At 33.0% G+C, this 16,653-nt stretch overlaps 1 protein-coding gene across 1 annotated transcript; it reads left to right on the forward strand.

Annotated features, from left to right (window-relative positions):
* The first annotated feature begins 593 nt into the window (after positions 1-593).
* Positions 594-4,619, forward strand: LOC139841143 (uncharacterized). The gene is made up of 6 exons (XM_071831376.1): positions 594-629; positions 1,076-1,156; positions 1,252-1,299; positions 1,989-2,990; positions 3,065-3,961; positions 4,566-4,619. The coding sequence occupies exons 1-6, from the start codon at positions 594-596 to the stop codon at positions 4,617-4,619; spliced, it is 2,118 nt and encodes a 705-aa protein (XP_071687477.1).
* Positions 4,620-16,653: the final 12,034 nt, after the last annotated feature.

Here is a 16,653-nt window from a genome sequence, read left to right on the forward strand (position 1 = left end):
TGTAAAAGAAAAACGATTTGATACCTTTAGCCCCTGCTAACCTAGTGACGTGGTGCCTAGTGTTGCCTCCCTGATCTACCTTCCCGTCTCTTGCTCCTGCAGTGTAGGAAGCTTCAGGCTTCCCATCGATTTCTCTCACAGAAGAGATTCTCTCACCTCGCTCTCTCTCTCTCACACACATTATACTTTATGTCACTTTTTTTATATTTTAATTATTATATTTTCAAAATTAATTTATTAGATCTATTGCTTTCAAATTTTGTATTGTTAATACTCAAAATAAGTTAAACAAGTTCTATTAATCGTTAAGGGTACAATCGACAACAAAAAGTTTTTCTGGAGCATCAAAGACTTTTATTCAAAAAAATATGTTTTTATTCATAAAATATATATATTTTTTAAAACAAGCAACACTAATGGAATGATTATAATCATTCCATTACCATACTAATCCCATTACCATTAACATTCCTATTACTTAAGACTAACCCAGTGCACCCTTAGGGTTCATAGTTGATGTGTAAGGGATATGCATTTAAGAATTTTATAGATTTCTATCAACATATACATTTTGCAAAGGTCTGGCCCTGGGCATGCGTTGTTTGGGTGACAACCTTGGACATTATATGGTAAGGGGTATCGAGTGTTCCAATTAAAATTTCATCTTTATAGTTGACATACTATGTTCTTATGATATAATCAAACAATATAAAGTATAGTATCAGGACATCTAAAGTATAGTAGCAGCTCTGATTTTGCAACAGATCTTGAATAGAACCCGATTTGTATTTGTAAATGACCAAAATACCCCTAGTGATGTTTTTACCATTTTAACCCTTTATCCATTAAACTCTACATGGTGTCTATATGACTATAAATACATATCATCCACCCTCATTAGAAGTTGAAACCTTTATGCCTTTCACAATTCCCCTTTCCCCTACACCTTAGGAAACACACACTTAAGCATTAATTCTCTCTCCCCTTGCACTTTAACATTTGAAAAAAATGCGGAATCACAATCATTGACTCTTTTGTATAACTAATATTTTGTTCTTCACATAATTTCTTAAAGGAGGATCAAGTACAATCCCAAGAGCTCGATGAAGTTGTCGAAGAATTTTGGAAATCGGTAGAACCAACAAATGAAAATCTTGTAAGACCCTTCGTTTATCTCCGTTTTACTTTTTCCTCATCTCCTCATTTTTGTCATAGTAATATTAACTGATTTCTCATTGTTGTAACTGATAGATGTTAAAGGAAAGTGCAGTTGTACGTTATTCTTGGGATAATAGTAAGGTGTGTAGAGCTTATGACTAAATCCATTAACCTCTTAACCGTATTTACCAAAGCCATGTCATCTAGTACATATATATCTAAATATATTTTAATTTTTTTTTTTTTTTTTAGATTTTAACCATTTTATTGTCTATCGTTAATTCGTTATTAACCACAGTCACTCTTTTTATCTTCTTGTTACCTTTCTTTCTGTTAACAACGTTTCATGTTTCTTTTTTAACTCAATAGTTCATGATGTCTACATAGTTCACTACAAATTAAAAATGGTATATATATTCTCATGAAAATCGAATTTACCTTTTGTTTGGAACATAAACATACCCCCGTGGTAGGATTTGTTGAATTTAACTTGTATACTGCATGACAACTACAAACACAAATATAAATGGTTTCCAATTGAGAAATAGTTAATGAACTGAATTTGAGATTATAAAAGAAAAAAGGGGGGAATGTGTATTTTTATTTGCTATTGTAGATGAAAGGATGAGAAGGCATTCTAAGTTATTATGAGGGATTGCCTGTATATTATAAGGCATGAATTTGGTAAATATGTTTCGTAAAGACATGAGTTCGGCCAAAAAGTCAACTACTGTGGGTGGTGCTCAGCATGGCAGGGGTTATCATTCCTAATATAATTAACAAAATTATGTAAAGGACTTGTGATCATATATAATATCAAAATTTTGCAGGATCATCCCTATGCATACCTCACTATTCGACGGAGTGATATAATTTTGGCCACCGATTACTTTTCTAAGGCACATCATATTGGGAAGCATGGAAGCTATGACTTGTATAAAGCTAGACTTGAGGTTTTTGATCTAGATAAATTTTCCTCAGAAGAAGAGAAGAATAAAGGTGAAGTAGCAAAAAGACTCACTACTGTGTGTTTGAAATGCATCCATGATAGAGATGAGGATGCAGAAAAACTATTTCGTCACAGTTTTCTCATGCATGTAAGTTGTAAACATCGAAATATAGGGAATTTACTTGGATTGTGTGATGAAGGTTCCGAAATGATCCTCGTTTTGGAGTATCCTTCTAACGGCTATCTTTATGATTATTTGAAAAACATCGAAGATAGGCTTATTCTTACTTGGGCACAACGTTTGAGAATATGTTTTGATATTGCATATGGAGTAAAGTACCTACACTATGAAATCGGAGAACAAAAGGCTATAATACACGGTGATTTAAGGAGTAAATGCATTGGGTTGGATGAGAATTGGGGAGCAAAGATTCTTGACAATGGTTTCGCGATATACCGTCCGAATGAAGATGGTGACGGTGTACATTATAATAGTCCTTTTAGCCCTACTAGTTACAGGGATCCAGAATTTAGTAGGACGGGTACGTTGAAAAGAGAATCAGATGTATACAGTTTAGGAGTAATTATGTTTGAAATTCTGTGTGGGAGGATAGCCGATGATCGCATATACAAAAAGGGGAGTGACACTGGGCTGGCATTTGTGGCAAGAAGATGCTTTGATGAAGGAAGAATACATGAAATCGTTGATCCTGTCGTTAAGAATGGAAGCGGTGAGAACAAATTTTCTCTAAATAGAGGACCCAACAAAAGGTCTCTCGATGCTTTTTTGGAAGTTTCATACAAGTGTTTGGAAGAAATTCAAGATCAACGTCCAACAATAGTATATGTTGTAGAGGAGCTCGAGAAAGCCTTATATTTTCAAGTAAGTGTTTTATATATACCTGGTTGTTATCAATGTAAGTGTTTTATTCAGTGTGTCATGGTTATGGTTGACAGGAAAACAACGATGACGGCGACCTCAGGATTACACTTGATGATATAAAGTTGGCCACTGAAAACTTCAATGTTAGCAATTGTGTTGGTGGAGGAGGATTTGGAAATGTTTATAAAGGAAAACTTCCACAATGTGATGATACAATTGTTGCAAAGAAATTGGATACAAGAGGTGGTCAAGGGGAACAACAATTTCGCATTGAGCTCCAAATTCTTTTTGAGTATAAGCACAAAAATATCATCGGTCTTGTAGGCTATTGTGATCAAGAAGATGCAAAAGTCATTGTTTATGAGTATGCGCCTAGAGGAAGTCTTGATAGGTATTTGAGCGATGCTCGTCTTAATTGGATAAAAAGACTTCAAATATGTATTGATGTTGCAACCGCATTGGATTTTCTTCATAGAGGTATCGGAAAACCAGGAACGGTGATACATAGGGACATCAAAACCGCTAATATCTTGCTAACCGGTGAGTGGAAGGCAAAACTCGCTGATTTTGGGCTTTCCTTGATAAGTACAATACATAAGGAAACTGACTACGTTATCAATCGTGCGTGTGGCACACCGGGCTACGTGGATCCACTTTACTTAAAATCAGGCTTCTTAACCAAAGAATCCGATATATATTCATTTGGTGTTGTTTTATTTGAGATGTTGTGTGGAAGATCAACGTTTGAGACCCACAAACGGGAAGGTATGTATCTACCAAGCTTCATCAAACATAGCTTTGAAAATGAAAAACGTGACGAGGTGGTATTTGAGAAAATAAAAGCACAGATCATGCCGAAAGCATTGACTGCATTCCGAAAAATTGCGTATCGGTGCTTACGTGATGATAGAGAAAAACGACCCCAAGCAAAAGAAGTTGTAAAACAACTTAAGAAGGCAATGAGATTTCAAGTAAGTTATCATATACGAGTATTGTTTTACCTGGGAAGGGTTTTATAAATTATTATATTTAGACCAATTGTAACGGGCTTAAGTAACGCGAGTTACTTGCCCATGTGGACCAAGAAACGCCACATGTATGGGGTAATGGGGCGGCATTTTGTGGTGTCTCATTGGCGTTTGGAAGAAAGTAACGGGACAAGAAACACCATGTTACTTGTTTTTTTTTGTTTTTTTATTAATTTAAAAATATTATTTTATCTCTTTTTAATACTTAACCCAATTATATTTTTACACATCATCACAATACTCCTAACTAACACCACAAAGTAACACCACCAATACTCTACTCAACAAAGAAACACGTCATACTCATCCAAAAAGTACAAAAAGGCAAGTGACACCACAAGTGACACCGCTAACCATTACAAATGGTCTTATACCTAAACATACTATAATTATAATTAACCGTTAATGACATCCGAATGTCATAACAAACTACCAACTAATCGTAGTAGTTAATAAATTTCAATTAGCTAACACTTCAACCATGGGCCATGGCATAATAGCTATCTTTTTTTTTTTTTTTTTTTTTTTTTTTTTTTTTTTTGAAAAGCAAGATAATTTTATTGATAAGGAAATGATACAAAGAGAATTACAATATGAGTAACACTAATTTGAGCGAAACTCGAGGACCTATACTAGATATAAAGTAAGAGACTAACAAGATGTAGAATATCCTGATTTCGGAGCAGTATTATCAAACTTAACATCAATCACCATTACCCTTATCATCTACTAATACATAAAAAGGATTGTTTGTTTCAATTCTATCTTTGGAATATGTCTTATTATTACCTTCACCATCAATGCCCTTCCCTTTATCTCTTTTCCTTAAAACATTATGATTTCGATTTTTCTGGGACTCCACATTCCAATCTGTTTCCTCCACAACAATATTGTCTTTAATACCATAATTATTCTTAACTGCATTTTGCTTGATACCTTTTGCTTCTGTTGACTGTCAATGACATTTATTATTATCAAAATTCAACTTATGAAATACCCTTCCTTTCTTACCAACAACTTTAGAGCCGTCCTCAACACACTGGTTATTTAAATCAACTGTTTCACCATCATTGTTGATTTTCAAAGCGTCTTTTAACACTTGTGCAGTTACTTCATCTTCTGTTTTAGGCCTAATTTTACAAGTATTAAAAGAGTGCCCAAACACTTTGCAATGAGTGCATAAAGGCGGTTTCCATTGATAAGTCACCTCAAGTTTACCCACTTTGGCTGGAAAAGAACCAATCACAGGATAGGAAAATTCGACAAAGCTAGGAAGGTCATCAGCTGCATTGACTTCAGTCAAAACTCTAGCAAAACCTAGTCTTCCACTTTTACTCAAACATCTCTTTGAAGTAACTTTGTTCATCAACATAGGCCTACCAATACCACTAACAAGTTTACCTATACTTCTGCCACTCCATAGTTCAATGGGTATATTGTGAATGCAAATCCAAATTGGAACTTTTTCAGGTTCAATTTTTTCAAGCCAAACCCCAGGTTCCCACTGATTCACGAAAAAAGGAACATTATTAACTAACCATGGACCACTCTCAAGAACCTCCTTCATACCCTTTTCATTTTTAAATTTGCATAAATAAAATCCTGCAGCTGTTTTGACGATTTCTTTAAGGTCATACCTCCGCCACATTCTCCTTAGATGGGCATTAACAACCCTATAATCCATAGAAGTTCCAATAAAATACCCATATAATTGAAGAGAAAATGCACTACCGCCCTTCTTAACCTCCTCAGCGGAGAAAACTACTCTCTTTTGACCATTAGATATTAAAACAGGAGGAATGAACTCCATTTTTAATTCTTCTTCATCTTTGTTTTATTTTAAGAAGTCAGCAAAAGTGATGTTTGGATTTACCCATGCTCTTGGGGTTTTAGTATTTGTATTGCCTTACCCATCACTAGTCTCAACCCCTTCCATTGTTGTAGATTTAATCCCAGAAACAACATTATCTTTATCACCGCTATTATTATCCTGCGTATTCATTAATGTTACATTGCCACCCAATGTAAATTGGAAGAAATCATCAGGAACAACAATTGACTCTCTAATACCATCATTCTTAAATAACTTAACAGCATTCTCAGCAGCAGCCACTAGGTTTACATCAACCTCATTATAACTACCATCTTTTGAACTCTTAAAGAATACAACAGGACTAGTAGAAACAGTCGGTTTAGCAACAACAATTGTTTCACCAATAGATTTAGCAATAATATCATCGTTACTAACTACAATATCATCAATAGAATGATCAGTTACAGCAGAATTCTTACCATACCCACCTTTCTTCCTGTTACCCTTGCGTTTTTTAATTACTTCAGGGAGTATTTTTTCATTAGCAGGAATAGAAGAATCACCAGCATAAGGAACAAATTGAGCACTCTTCTTTTCTTTAGACGGACCATCCCCAACATCAATCAGCTGGTTCACTTTACCCTTCCTCTTTCTAGAACTATAGTTTTTCAGAATCATCCCCTCTGAATCACGATTATCCTTCCCAGGTTGGTCAATTGGCACATCTCCCTCGTTCTTATTTGGCTGATCAACTTCATCTACCATCAGATTGGAACGTACGACATCATCCATAATCTGAGATGAACGATCCCCATCAGAATCAGATGAAGACACTTCTCCACTTTTAGAAGCCGCATCCGGTGTTCCACGACTAACCGATCGGTTTCGGAAAACCCTAGTAGCAGTCGCCGTTATATCTTGGTACTTTTTCTTCTTCTTGGACACCATGATACACCCAGATCAGCTTCTATGAAGTGGCAATAGCAGCAGATAGCAATAGCAGCAGATAGCAGGTATCTCAGAACTATAACTCAAATTTGAAAGCAACAAATCAGACCAATACTCACCAGGGTTTTGATGGGAGATCCAAGACGTTCGTACTGGAAGAAAACGGTAGCGAACGGTGGTGGAACAGACGCTCACGCTCCGGCGCGTGGAATACCGGCAGCGGAACTAGGCGGCGCGTGGGATGGCAGCGGTGGTCGGAACTGAGTGAAAATTTCAGGGTTTGCAATTCGAGTATGTCTGATTCGATTGGCGGGGGTGGTGAGATGCAAAAATCAAAAGAAAAAACTAAATATTCGAGAGGTGGGAGGCGGTGAACAGTGGCCAGATTCGCTCTTTTAGGAGAGACCCATAACAGTCTAGTTGAATTTTCGAACGAACCTCAGTTGATTCTATCATCTTTCACATTACTTAAGTAATATGTAATCGACTGATATATTCAAATTTACATGTAGATGTTGAGAGATGATTGAGCTTCTACATCAAGTAGTTAGTATCAATTGCAAGATTGGAAGTCAAATGGTTTGCGTTGTCAGGTAAATGGATGGTGGCTAATGTGTGGAAAACTCAACTTAAATCATGAGTTTAAAAGGCTCCACTGATAAAATGTTGTTCATTCTTCATATGTGTAAATGTCTATCAGATTATATTTTTTTATATGCAGTCGTAATGATCTGCTGCTGTTTCGCGTTCTACTTATGTATTTTTATCGTAAGGATACGGCTCTAGTTATTGAGTCGATAGCAAGCGTCGATTTATTGACGACTTAACTGACTTTTAGATCCTAAATTAAATTTTATGCATGATTTAAAACCATTGGAAATTTGATTTTACCATTTTCATGGCGTCTCAATTTAATTTTTTGTTTAATATTTTTTTTTTTTTTTTTGCTAGTTGTTGACCAGAAGTCCACTCGGAAGTAATCTCTCTATCCGTCGAATAGCGAGAGGGGTGACTTTCTCTATTTTTGAGTGTATTTACTCAGGGTGGAGAAATAACCTTGTCTTTATTCTCAAATAGGGGAAGAATTGTCTACATTTCACCTCTCACATACACCACTTATATGGTATTGAGTTTTGTTGTTATTATTTTTTTTAAAAGTGTTTTTTTCGTGAATGATTTATAAAACTAGTTTTTTGAAGAAATAAAATTATAAACCTATCAAAGCCGGTTATACACTTAGATGACAAAAATTCCAGTCAAAAGTGCACATTCCCTTAGTGAAGGTCAGGAGTTCGACCACCGTTGGCTACATATTAAAAAACCACAATTTCATCCTTGCCATGAAGTATCCACCCATGGCACCTTTCTCATATCGTTTGGGGGGTAAAGGGGAATGGGTTTTACTTGACCGTGCCCTTGGATCGGTTACAAGGTTTCCTCCCGAGTAACGATGGGGGCGGGGTTATTATCGCTGCATCGGCATAGTCGAAACGGGAGATGATCGCAACGGGTGGTTTAGTCCCCCTCGGGTGATCCCAATCGCTGTTCAAAAAAAAAAAAAAAAATGCACATTCCAAAAGGATAGAAATGAAGTGGCAAAACAGGTGGCCATCATTCCACGACTATCTTGTACTCTTTACATATCGGTGACTATCATCGCTAAGCTAGGGTACCTTGATAATCTATATATAGCCTTCATCTATATCATCTATAGATCACACCGCTAAAACTAGAAAACACAATTGACTTATTTTAGGATTCCAACAATAATTAAAAAATAATTAAAAACTGCATAATAATTACTTGAAGTTTCATATACATTGTTCAAAATTCATTGTCATTATATAAAATTGTATAGTTATTATTTAGAATTACATATTGAAATTGTATTGCCATTATTTGAATTTCCAAACATTATTTTAAAGTGCAAAAACAATTTGAAATTGCAAATAAAAAATTTTGTGATTTTTTTTAATATATAAAAAACTTCTAATTAATATTAACATTACCAATATTAATATATTAATATTAATATAATATAATAATAATAATAAAGTATGATCATCATTTCTTTTAGAAAAAATAAAAATCTTAATATTAATATTAACATCACCCAAATTGACCCAAATCAAAATTCATTCAATTCAAGTTCCCTAAATTCATTCCTTCCGTGAATTCGCCACCATGAAAGACACACAACCACCACATGAACAACCATTAACATTGTCCCAACCACCAGACCCATACATACACCCTCTCAATGAACGATTGAAGAACGGTCTAATTCTCTTACAAAAACTCATTTTCAACGACGGTATATAAGCCCTAACTTCAATTTGTGACATTGGAACACACTATAATATTTTGCATCTCTAGTCGTTAACACAAGAAAATTTTCAACTGTGGCTAGTTAACCTAAGAAAATTCAATGTTCACAAAATAAATATATTATGGATTATGGATTGTATATATAAATCTATTAGACCATCTTTAACCATGGCGTGAGTGTTGGTGTGTTGACGGGTAAGGGTGGGGTGTTTCGCGGGCGTGTTGGTAAACTGGGAATAATGGGGTGGTGTGTTGAGTGGCGTGTTAGGTGATGTGTTAAAATATGATTGGAGTTGGGTGAAATAATGGATAAAAATTAATAAATCTGGACGAATAAAATTTGAGATAAATTTTAATATGCCTTAAACTTTCTCTTGCAACTTCCCAGCACACCAGGTGAGCACTGTGACGACCCGGAAATTTTTAACCAAATTTAAACTTAATCTTTATATGTTTCTGACACAATAAGCAAAGTCTGTTAGCTTGAGTCTCAAAATTTTTTAACTGTTTCATATATTCATTGGACCTTCGACTATTCTCAACGATTCACGAACCACTATCTGTAAATGAATATATATATATATATATATATATATATATATATATATATATATATATATATATATATATATACATATATATATATATACATATATATATATATATATATATATATATTAAATTGAAACAGAAACTTATATGATTTAATTCAGTTGTGTAAATAAAATAATATATGATATTACTATAAATATATAAATATATGAAAAGTATATTGAAGATATATATATAAATTCTATATCTGTAATTATTAGATTATTGTAATAGATATGTATAATGTATAAATATTAAATATTCAATGTATGTGATATGTATAAATATATATGTATATATGTATATACATATATATTATACAATTATTAAATAGTACATGATTAATAAATTGTCATATTAATATATGTAGTTACAAGATAAAACATAGTATTATATTAAGATTATTATTATTACTTTTATTATCATTATTAATACTAATATTAATATTAAATATTAGTAATATTGTTATAATATATAGATATAAAGTTTGATACATGTAATTGTTATATATTATTATTATTACTTTTATAAGTATTATTACCATTATCATTAAAAATCGTTTTTTTTTATCATTATTATTATTATAAAAATAATACAATTTATTATTATTATCATTAAAAATATTATTATAGTTATTATTATCATTATTAATCTAATTACTAAAAATTATCATTTAAAATTTTTATTATCAATATTCTTATTACTTTTATCATTATACTTATTATTATTAGTATTATATTGTTATTAGTATTATTATTATTATTAATTCTATTATTATTATTATTATTATTATTATTATTATTATTATTATATTTATTATTAATATTAAATAAAACCTAAAAATAGTACAGATAGTAATCCAAATCAGTTTGATATCCACATCGAACTTTTATTCTTGTTTCCTGAATTCTCATATAACTGTTGTGAATTGAATAATATCTAGGAAAATTACAAAAATCTGTTAGCCATCTCAATCAGCCTTTATTTTTTTTATTTTTCCCTTCGTCCTTCCTGTCTGATTCTTGATACCTGTGGATACCATCATCACTATAATACAAACTCAATTGATTATTGATACAACATCAACAATAATGAAAGAAATGGAATCATGCACTAAACTGAGATGACCTTGTATATTTATATACGTACATCATTTTATGGTTTCTGCAACAACACTACTTCACCACCACAAATCACTCTCGAGCACGACAACTACACTATTCTCTTATTTCTCTCTTCGTGAACAACAAAACCAAAAACTTATCATATCAAAACCCACCACCGAACCTTAATTCTTCTTGACTTCTTCCTTTGTAAACCACCTTAATTATCATCATGAAACCACCACAACCATCTCCATAACTCTCTCATCCCTTCATCTCTCGTCTTCTCTTTTTCTTTCCTGATTACAACCGGCCATCCTAAATTCCTCCATCATTTAACCACCCTACAACTCCTACTGTTTTAATCGCCAATAACACCACCACAAGACCACACAACCCACTCAATTGGCCTCCTTCTTTTTGTTATATTGAACGAACTACTAACAAAATCCATAGTAAGTACTACACCGTATAACCATGCCGCTGCTATAGCCATACTTTATGCATCTTTCATTGTTTCTGCTACACGTATGATCCTGTTTCAAACACCAAAGACTGCAGTTACCTTGTATTACATGCTGTAAGTTCATATTACTGCAGCTACTAGTCTTCCGTTATTTTGTTCGATCTTCACAGGCTGCTATCCAATTGCAGCAACTACTACACTCTTTTAATTATAACTATTATAATGATAACATGGTGATGAGAAGTTGATGAGATTGACACGAGGAGGAAAATGGAGGTTTATTTTTTTCCTTCGGTGACTATGACAGGAATAACACAAAAACAATATATGTATATAAAGAGTAGGAATAGATCAAGATATATAATGGGAAACAGCTGGATTATTAGATCAACGAATTAATATGGGACCGTAATATATGGTCATGCAAATGATTTCCTAACCTAGTGGCTATCTACTCACACTTGCTTTCCATATGGTGAGGTCTTATTTGAATAAGATAATACCAAATACCCCACCCATTTCTGATTATCGACCTAATTATGCTGCTGCTAGGATCTTTCCGTTTCAACTAATAAAAGTGAACGATATTGATGGATGGCGAGATAATAATAGTATAGGATGATGGTGAGATGATAACTTGTAAAGTGATGATAGTGATGAAATGTCGGCACTTTACACCCACTTGCAGTACCACAATACCTGTTTGTATTCATCCACCGAAAAAACACAAAAAGTGTTGGACCGTATTATGTAGGCTGGATCCCACTTCCTTTTCTTTTGGGCCGTGGGTTATTTAAAATCTTGGGCCATGAACTTGGATTCCATGTTGGACCGAGAACACAGTTTAGTAATGGGTTGTGAATAGGTTTGTTTTCGATTGTACTATTGGAGATAAGGAAGCATGATACGTAATGATATGGAATAAATGATGATAGGTAGGTTCAATAAGGACCATCACGCGATTGTTAGATGACAATGAAGTTGATTAGGATAATGGCTCGTTAGTAATATTGTTATGATGATGATGACGGGTTATGAAGGGAAGATGATAAGGGTTCATGATGATCCACGATTATGATGATGATCGTTGGTTATAATGGTGATGAAACAAGATGTTAGATAAGATAATGATAATAATATGATGATGGATAATTAAGATGATGATATGATTGTTAAATGATAATATGATATTGATGATGTTATGAAAATACTTTGATGATGATTGTGGTGGAGTAATGATCACGATGATATGGGTTAAAGTAATAAAGGAATGAATTTAAAAATAGAAAAGCAAAGATAGATGGTTGGTTAAGGGTGTTGTTGGTTAAGCGAGATCAGAGAAGTGGTTAAGGATGTTATCGGGTTAGCGGGACGTCGGGTTCAAACCCGGACTTGGGCATTTTTTTTTAGGATTACTTCTTTGAGGTAGTTTACTTATTACTCATTTATTATTATTATTATTATTATTATTATTATTATTATTATTATTATTATTATTATTATTATTATTATTATTATTATTATTATTATTATCATTTTTAATATAAGTAGCATTATTATTGAAAGTAAATTTTTTTATAAAAATTATCATTTTATTATTAGAACTATCATTATTATTATTATTAAAATTATCATTATTTTTATCATTATTATTTTTATTACCATTTTTATTATTTCTAACACTAATATTATTATTTTTATCATTATTATTATTAGTATTATTAATATATCAAATAAAGATTTTATATATAAAAATATATTATTTACATAAAATATAACTATATTAATATGTTTGTAATAAATATTAATTATCTATTCAATGTATAAATAAAATAAATATAGATAATTTAGTTATTAATGAAACGTACAAGTTACGAAAATAACAATTAATAATAATACCTAAATTTGTTCGATTACCATTATATGTGTTAATATACATATAAATGATATAGGTTCGTGAATCTGAGCCCAACCCTGCATTGTTCAGTTTTGTCGTATGCATATTTTTACTACAAAATATCGTATGGTGAGTTCATTTGATTCCCTTTTACTCTTTACATTTTTGGGACTGAGAATATATGCGCTACTTTTACAACTGCTTTATTAAATGCTTTTGAAATACATTTTGAACTGCGAATACATGAAATGCTTTTATAAATGTTTGACGAGATAGACACAAGCAAAACATTCCTCAAATGAATTATGTGGACGTGATAATTGCCACCATTGAATTATGTAGACGTGATAATTGTCACAATTGATATGAATATTTTTCCCCTGATTATTATTGCTTGGTAACCTAAGAATTAGGGAACATCACTAATTTTGAGAATTAGTGCACGCCTAATTGACGCGAATCCTAAAGGTAACTACCGGGTTTAACACCCCCACCCAGAATGTTTACTAGACGGAAGGGCTAGTGGGCGTGGTGTTTAGTACTTCAAAGTTTATATGATTATTATACAGACGAGATGTTCTGTTTTGGGGATATTATTATGCGCATTATATGTTAAGGTCGGTTACCAAGCCATGCTATGAAAGCAAAGTGAATGTTATGTATCGAGAGAATGATTTTATACACAGGTTATGTATATGTTATCTTTGTGCACGAGATATGTGTACGGTTACTAAGATTTATGAAAGATGATTTCGTACACGAGAAAGGTGTACTGTATTTTAAAAATATCGCATGTACATTACAGGTGGGTTAGGATTCGGGCCCATTTGTACCATGCAGCATTTAAATCTTGTGGTCTATCAAAATCATGAATTTTATTGTTTTATGATAAACCTATGAACTCGCCAACCTTTTGGTTGACACTTTAAAGCATGTTTATTCTCAGGTATGAAAGAAACCTTCCGCTGTGCATTTGCTCATTTTAAAGATATTACATGGAGTCGCTCATGGCATATAGAAGTCAGTTCGTCGTGATGGTACCAGATGTTATTGTATTCGTTCAGAAGAATTTGGACGGGGTATGACATGTGGTATTAGAGCGGTGGTCTTAGTGAACCAGGTCTTAGATTGATGTGTCTAACTGATAGTTGTTTAGATGCATTAGTGAGTCTGTACTTCGACCGTGTCTGCATGTCAAAAGTTTTGCTTATCATTTGTGTCAAAAATTACCTGCTTATCATTCTTAGGAAATCACTTGCTTATTATTCTTAGTATAGACACATTTTACTGCATTGACTGCATGAATAGTGTATAGACGAAATTCATATCTTATCGTATCTGCTAATTGATATATTAGCGTATCTGTTATTGTTACCTTTTCCTGACAGCTTCTGTAGATTCCTCCGTAACTTATATAATTTTAGTATTATATATGCATATGTAAATTATGTATTGCAGGGTACTAATCTACATCCTATAATCTATTTCTTATCGAAAATTCTTCATCTGATCGCACGAGATGAATCCCTCAACCTGTTCGAATTCCTCGAATTCCGACAGCTATTTCAATATGGAGTTTCACCTAAGCTCCGGAAGCAGCGTCACCAGAATGAATCAGCCAATCATCCATCCTCAATTCATCTGATGAGTTCGTAGTCAACTTAATCAATGGAGACGCGAAGAAGGCGATCCTTTTCACCAACCGAATTTAACTCTTGGCGATGAACCTGAAGCACTTATCAGCGAACCAGTCTGAAACACCATATTTACCCTCATTTCCAGGATATCTCGCAATGATTATATGATATCCAAAATCCCCAACCTTATTCATCCGCTTGTTCCAACCGACAATCATCCCGGTGTAATAGAAGAAGTCAACGAGCTTCGCGCTTGAGTAATCAATCTAGAAAATATGGTGCAAAACGTACCAGCTTCAGCAACATCACCGGCACCAACAGTACCACCAACATCAATACCTGTATCACCAACAACCCAAATTTCAACATCACACGCCTCAACATCTCATTATGTACCTCGAGTATAATCAACGTTCGACATATCGTTCTACATCATTTATCTTCGTTCTAACTGGCGATTATGTAATCTCTAATGTTTTAGAGATTATGTATTCTAGTTCTAACGATAAATCAGATGATATTAATATCATATAAATTCATCAAATCCAAGATTACATCTGAAGAAAATATATATGTATATATATTTTCATAAAGATTGTAATTAAAAATTCTTTTGTACAAACTGTTAATGTTGAAAATATTTTAACGGGTAGGTAATACCCAAGGAATATTTAGATCTCACATTAATATGTTACAATGTACATTCTTTTAATCGAATTCAACAGTCATTTACTATCCTACTCACATCCACAGATATACGAATCCGTTCACCACAGAATAACCATTTTCATTCAATTTCATATTCGGATTTTGACCGATCAAAATCCAAGTCGAGATTTAATAGAAGACATCACTTTTAGATTCCTGTATCTTTCAAAGCCATACTTTGAATTCAAAACTGTGTCAGATCCATTGGCGTGTTATTACCGAAAATAACTTTACAATACCTTTCCAAAATTAGCCAATTTTGTCACAGCTCCAACAAATCAACTTCGACTTTCATTCGGATTAGCCTTATTATAACTTAATATATAAGTTTGCCACTTGATTTCATCCTAAACAATCATTCGTATCTTGACGATTACCATCAGCGTTTAACCATCTAAAAACACAATTCATTTGAAACCACCTCGGGTTGATAACCGATGATTCAGATATGGTAGCATTAAATGCAGAGGAAACAGCAAAATTATAGATGGTCTAAATGGCCAAAAGTTGATAATAAAGAATGGAATGTTGGAAACACTCAATAGAAAATTGGTACTGAAATACGGATTGAGCAAACCATGAAGGAGATCAAGGACAAGTACAAGGGACATACCCTATATTCCGAGAATTCAAATAATGCTGAATCCGATGGAATCCTTAGAGAATATCTTGCTTCGTACTCATGTTAAATCTTATGGAAAATCCTTCTTCCTCAACCTTCGATCTAAGAAATTCTGCAAAATATCATCATAAATATCTTCGATATTTCTGAGGATATTTTCATAAATACTCTTGTCCGAAATTAATTATCTCTTTGTGTTATCCATGTTACATCATAAAGGAAACTATTTTAGTTTCTAAATTTCTTTAAAATTCGAGCTTGAATTATGAATGGTTTCTGGAGAAGTGTAAGGAATTGAAGCATGAGTTAGTATAATATAGTGACGCTTGGCCAACGTGATTATATTACAGTAAGTCATGCTGAAATTTCTAATGGAGCGTGATGATTTACAGATTATACCCTCATCATGTACCATGTTACATAACTTTTTCATTCTATTAACCTCTAAACATATCAAGAACATAATTACTTGATAGTTCTATCTTCCGTAATTCTGGTAATTGGAAAATCAAATCATGCTAT

The sequence above is a fragment of the Rutidosis leptorrhynchoides genome, chromosome 4 (assembly GCF_046630445.1).
Source record: "Rutidosis leptorrhynchoides isolate AG116_Rl617_1_P2 chromosome 4, CSIRO_AGI_Rlap_v1, whole genome shotgun sequence".
NCBI lineage: Eukaryota > Viridiplantae > Streptophyta > Magnoliopsida > Asterales > Asteraceae > Rutidosis > Rutidosis leptorrhynchoides.

What these genes read in the sequence shown, in the direction of transcription:
- LOC139841143 (XM_071831376.1), top strand. Translation starts at nt 594, where the DNA reads ATGCGTTGTTTGGGTGACAACCTTGGACATTATATG. An exon ending in AACCAACAAATGAAAATCTT is followed by an intron (nt 1,157 to 1,251) that starts GTAAGACCCTTC and finishes TGTAACTGATAG; the next exon opens with ATGTTAAAGGAAAGTGCAGT. An exon ending in AGAAGGCAATGAGATTTCAA is followed by an intron (nt 3,962 to 4,565) that starts GTAAGTTATCAT and finishes TTTTTTGAAAAG; the next exon opens with CAAGATAATTTTATTGATAA.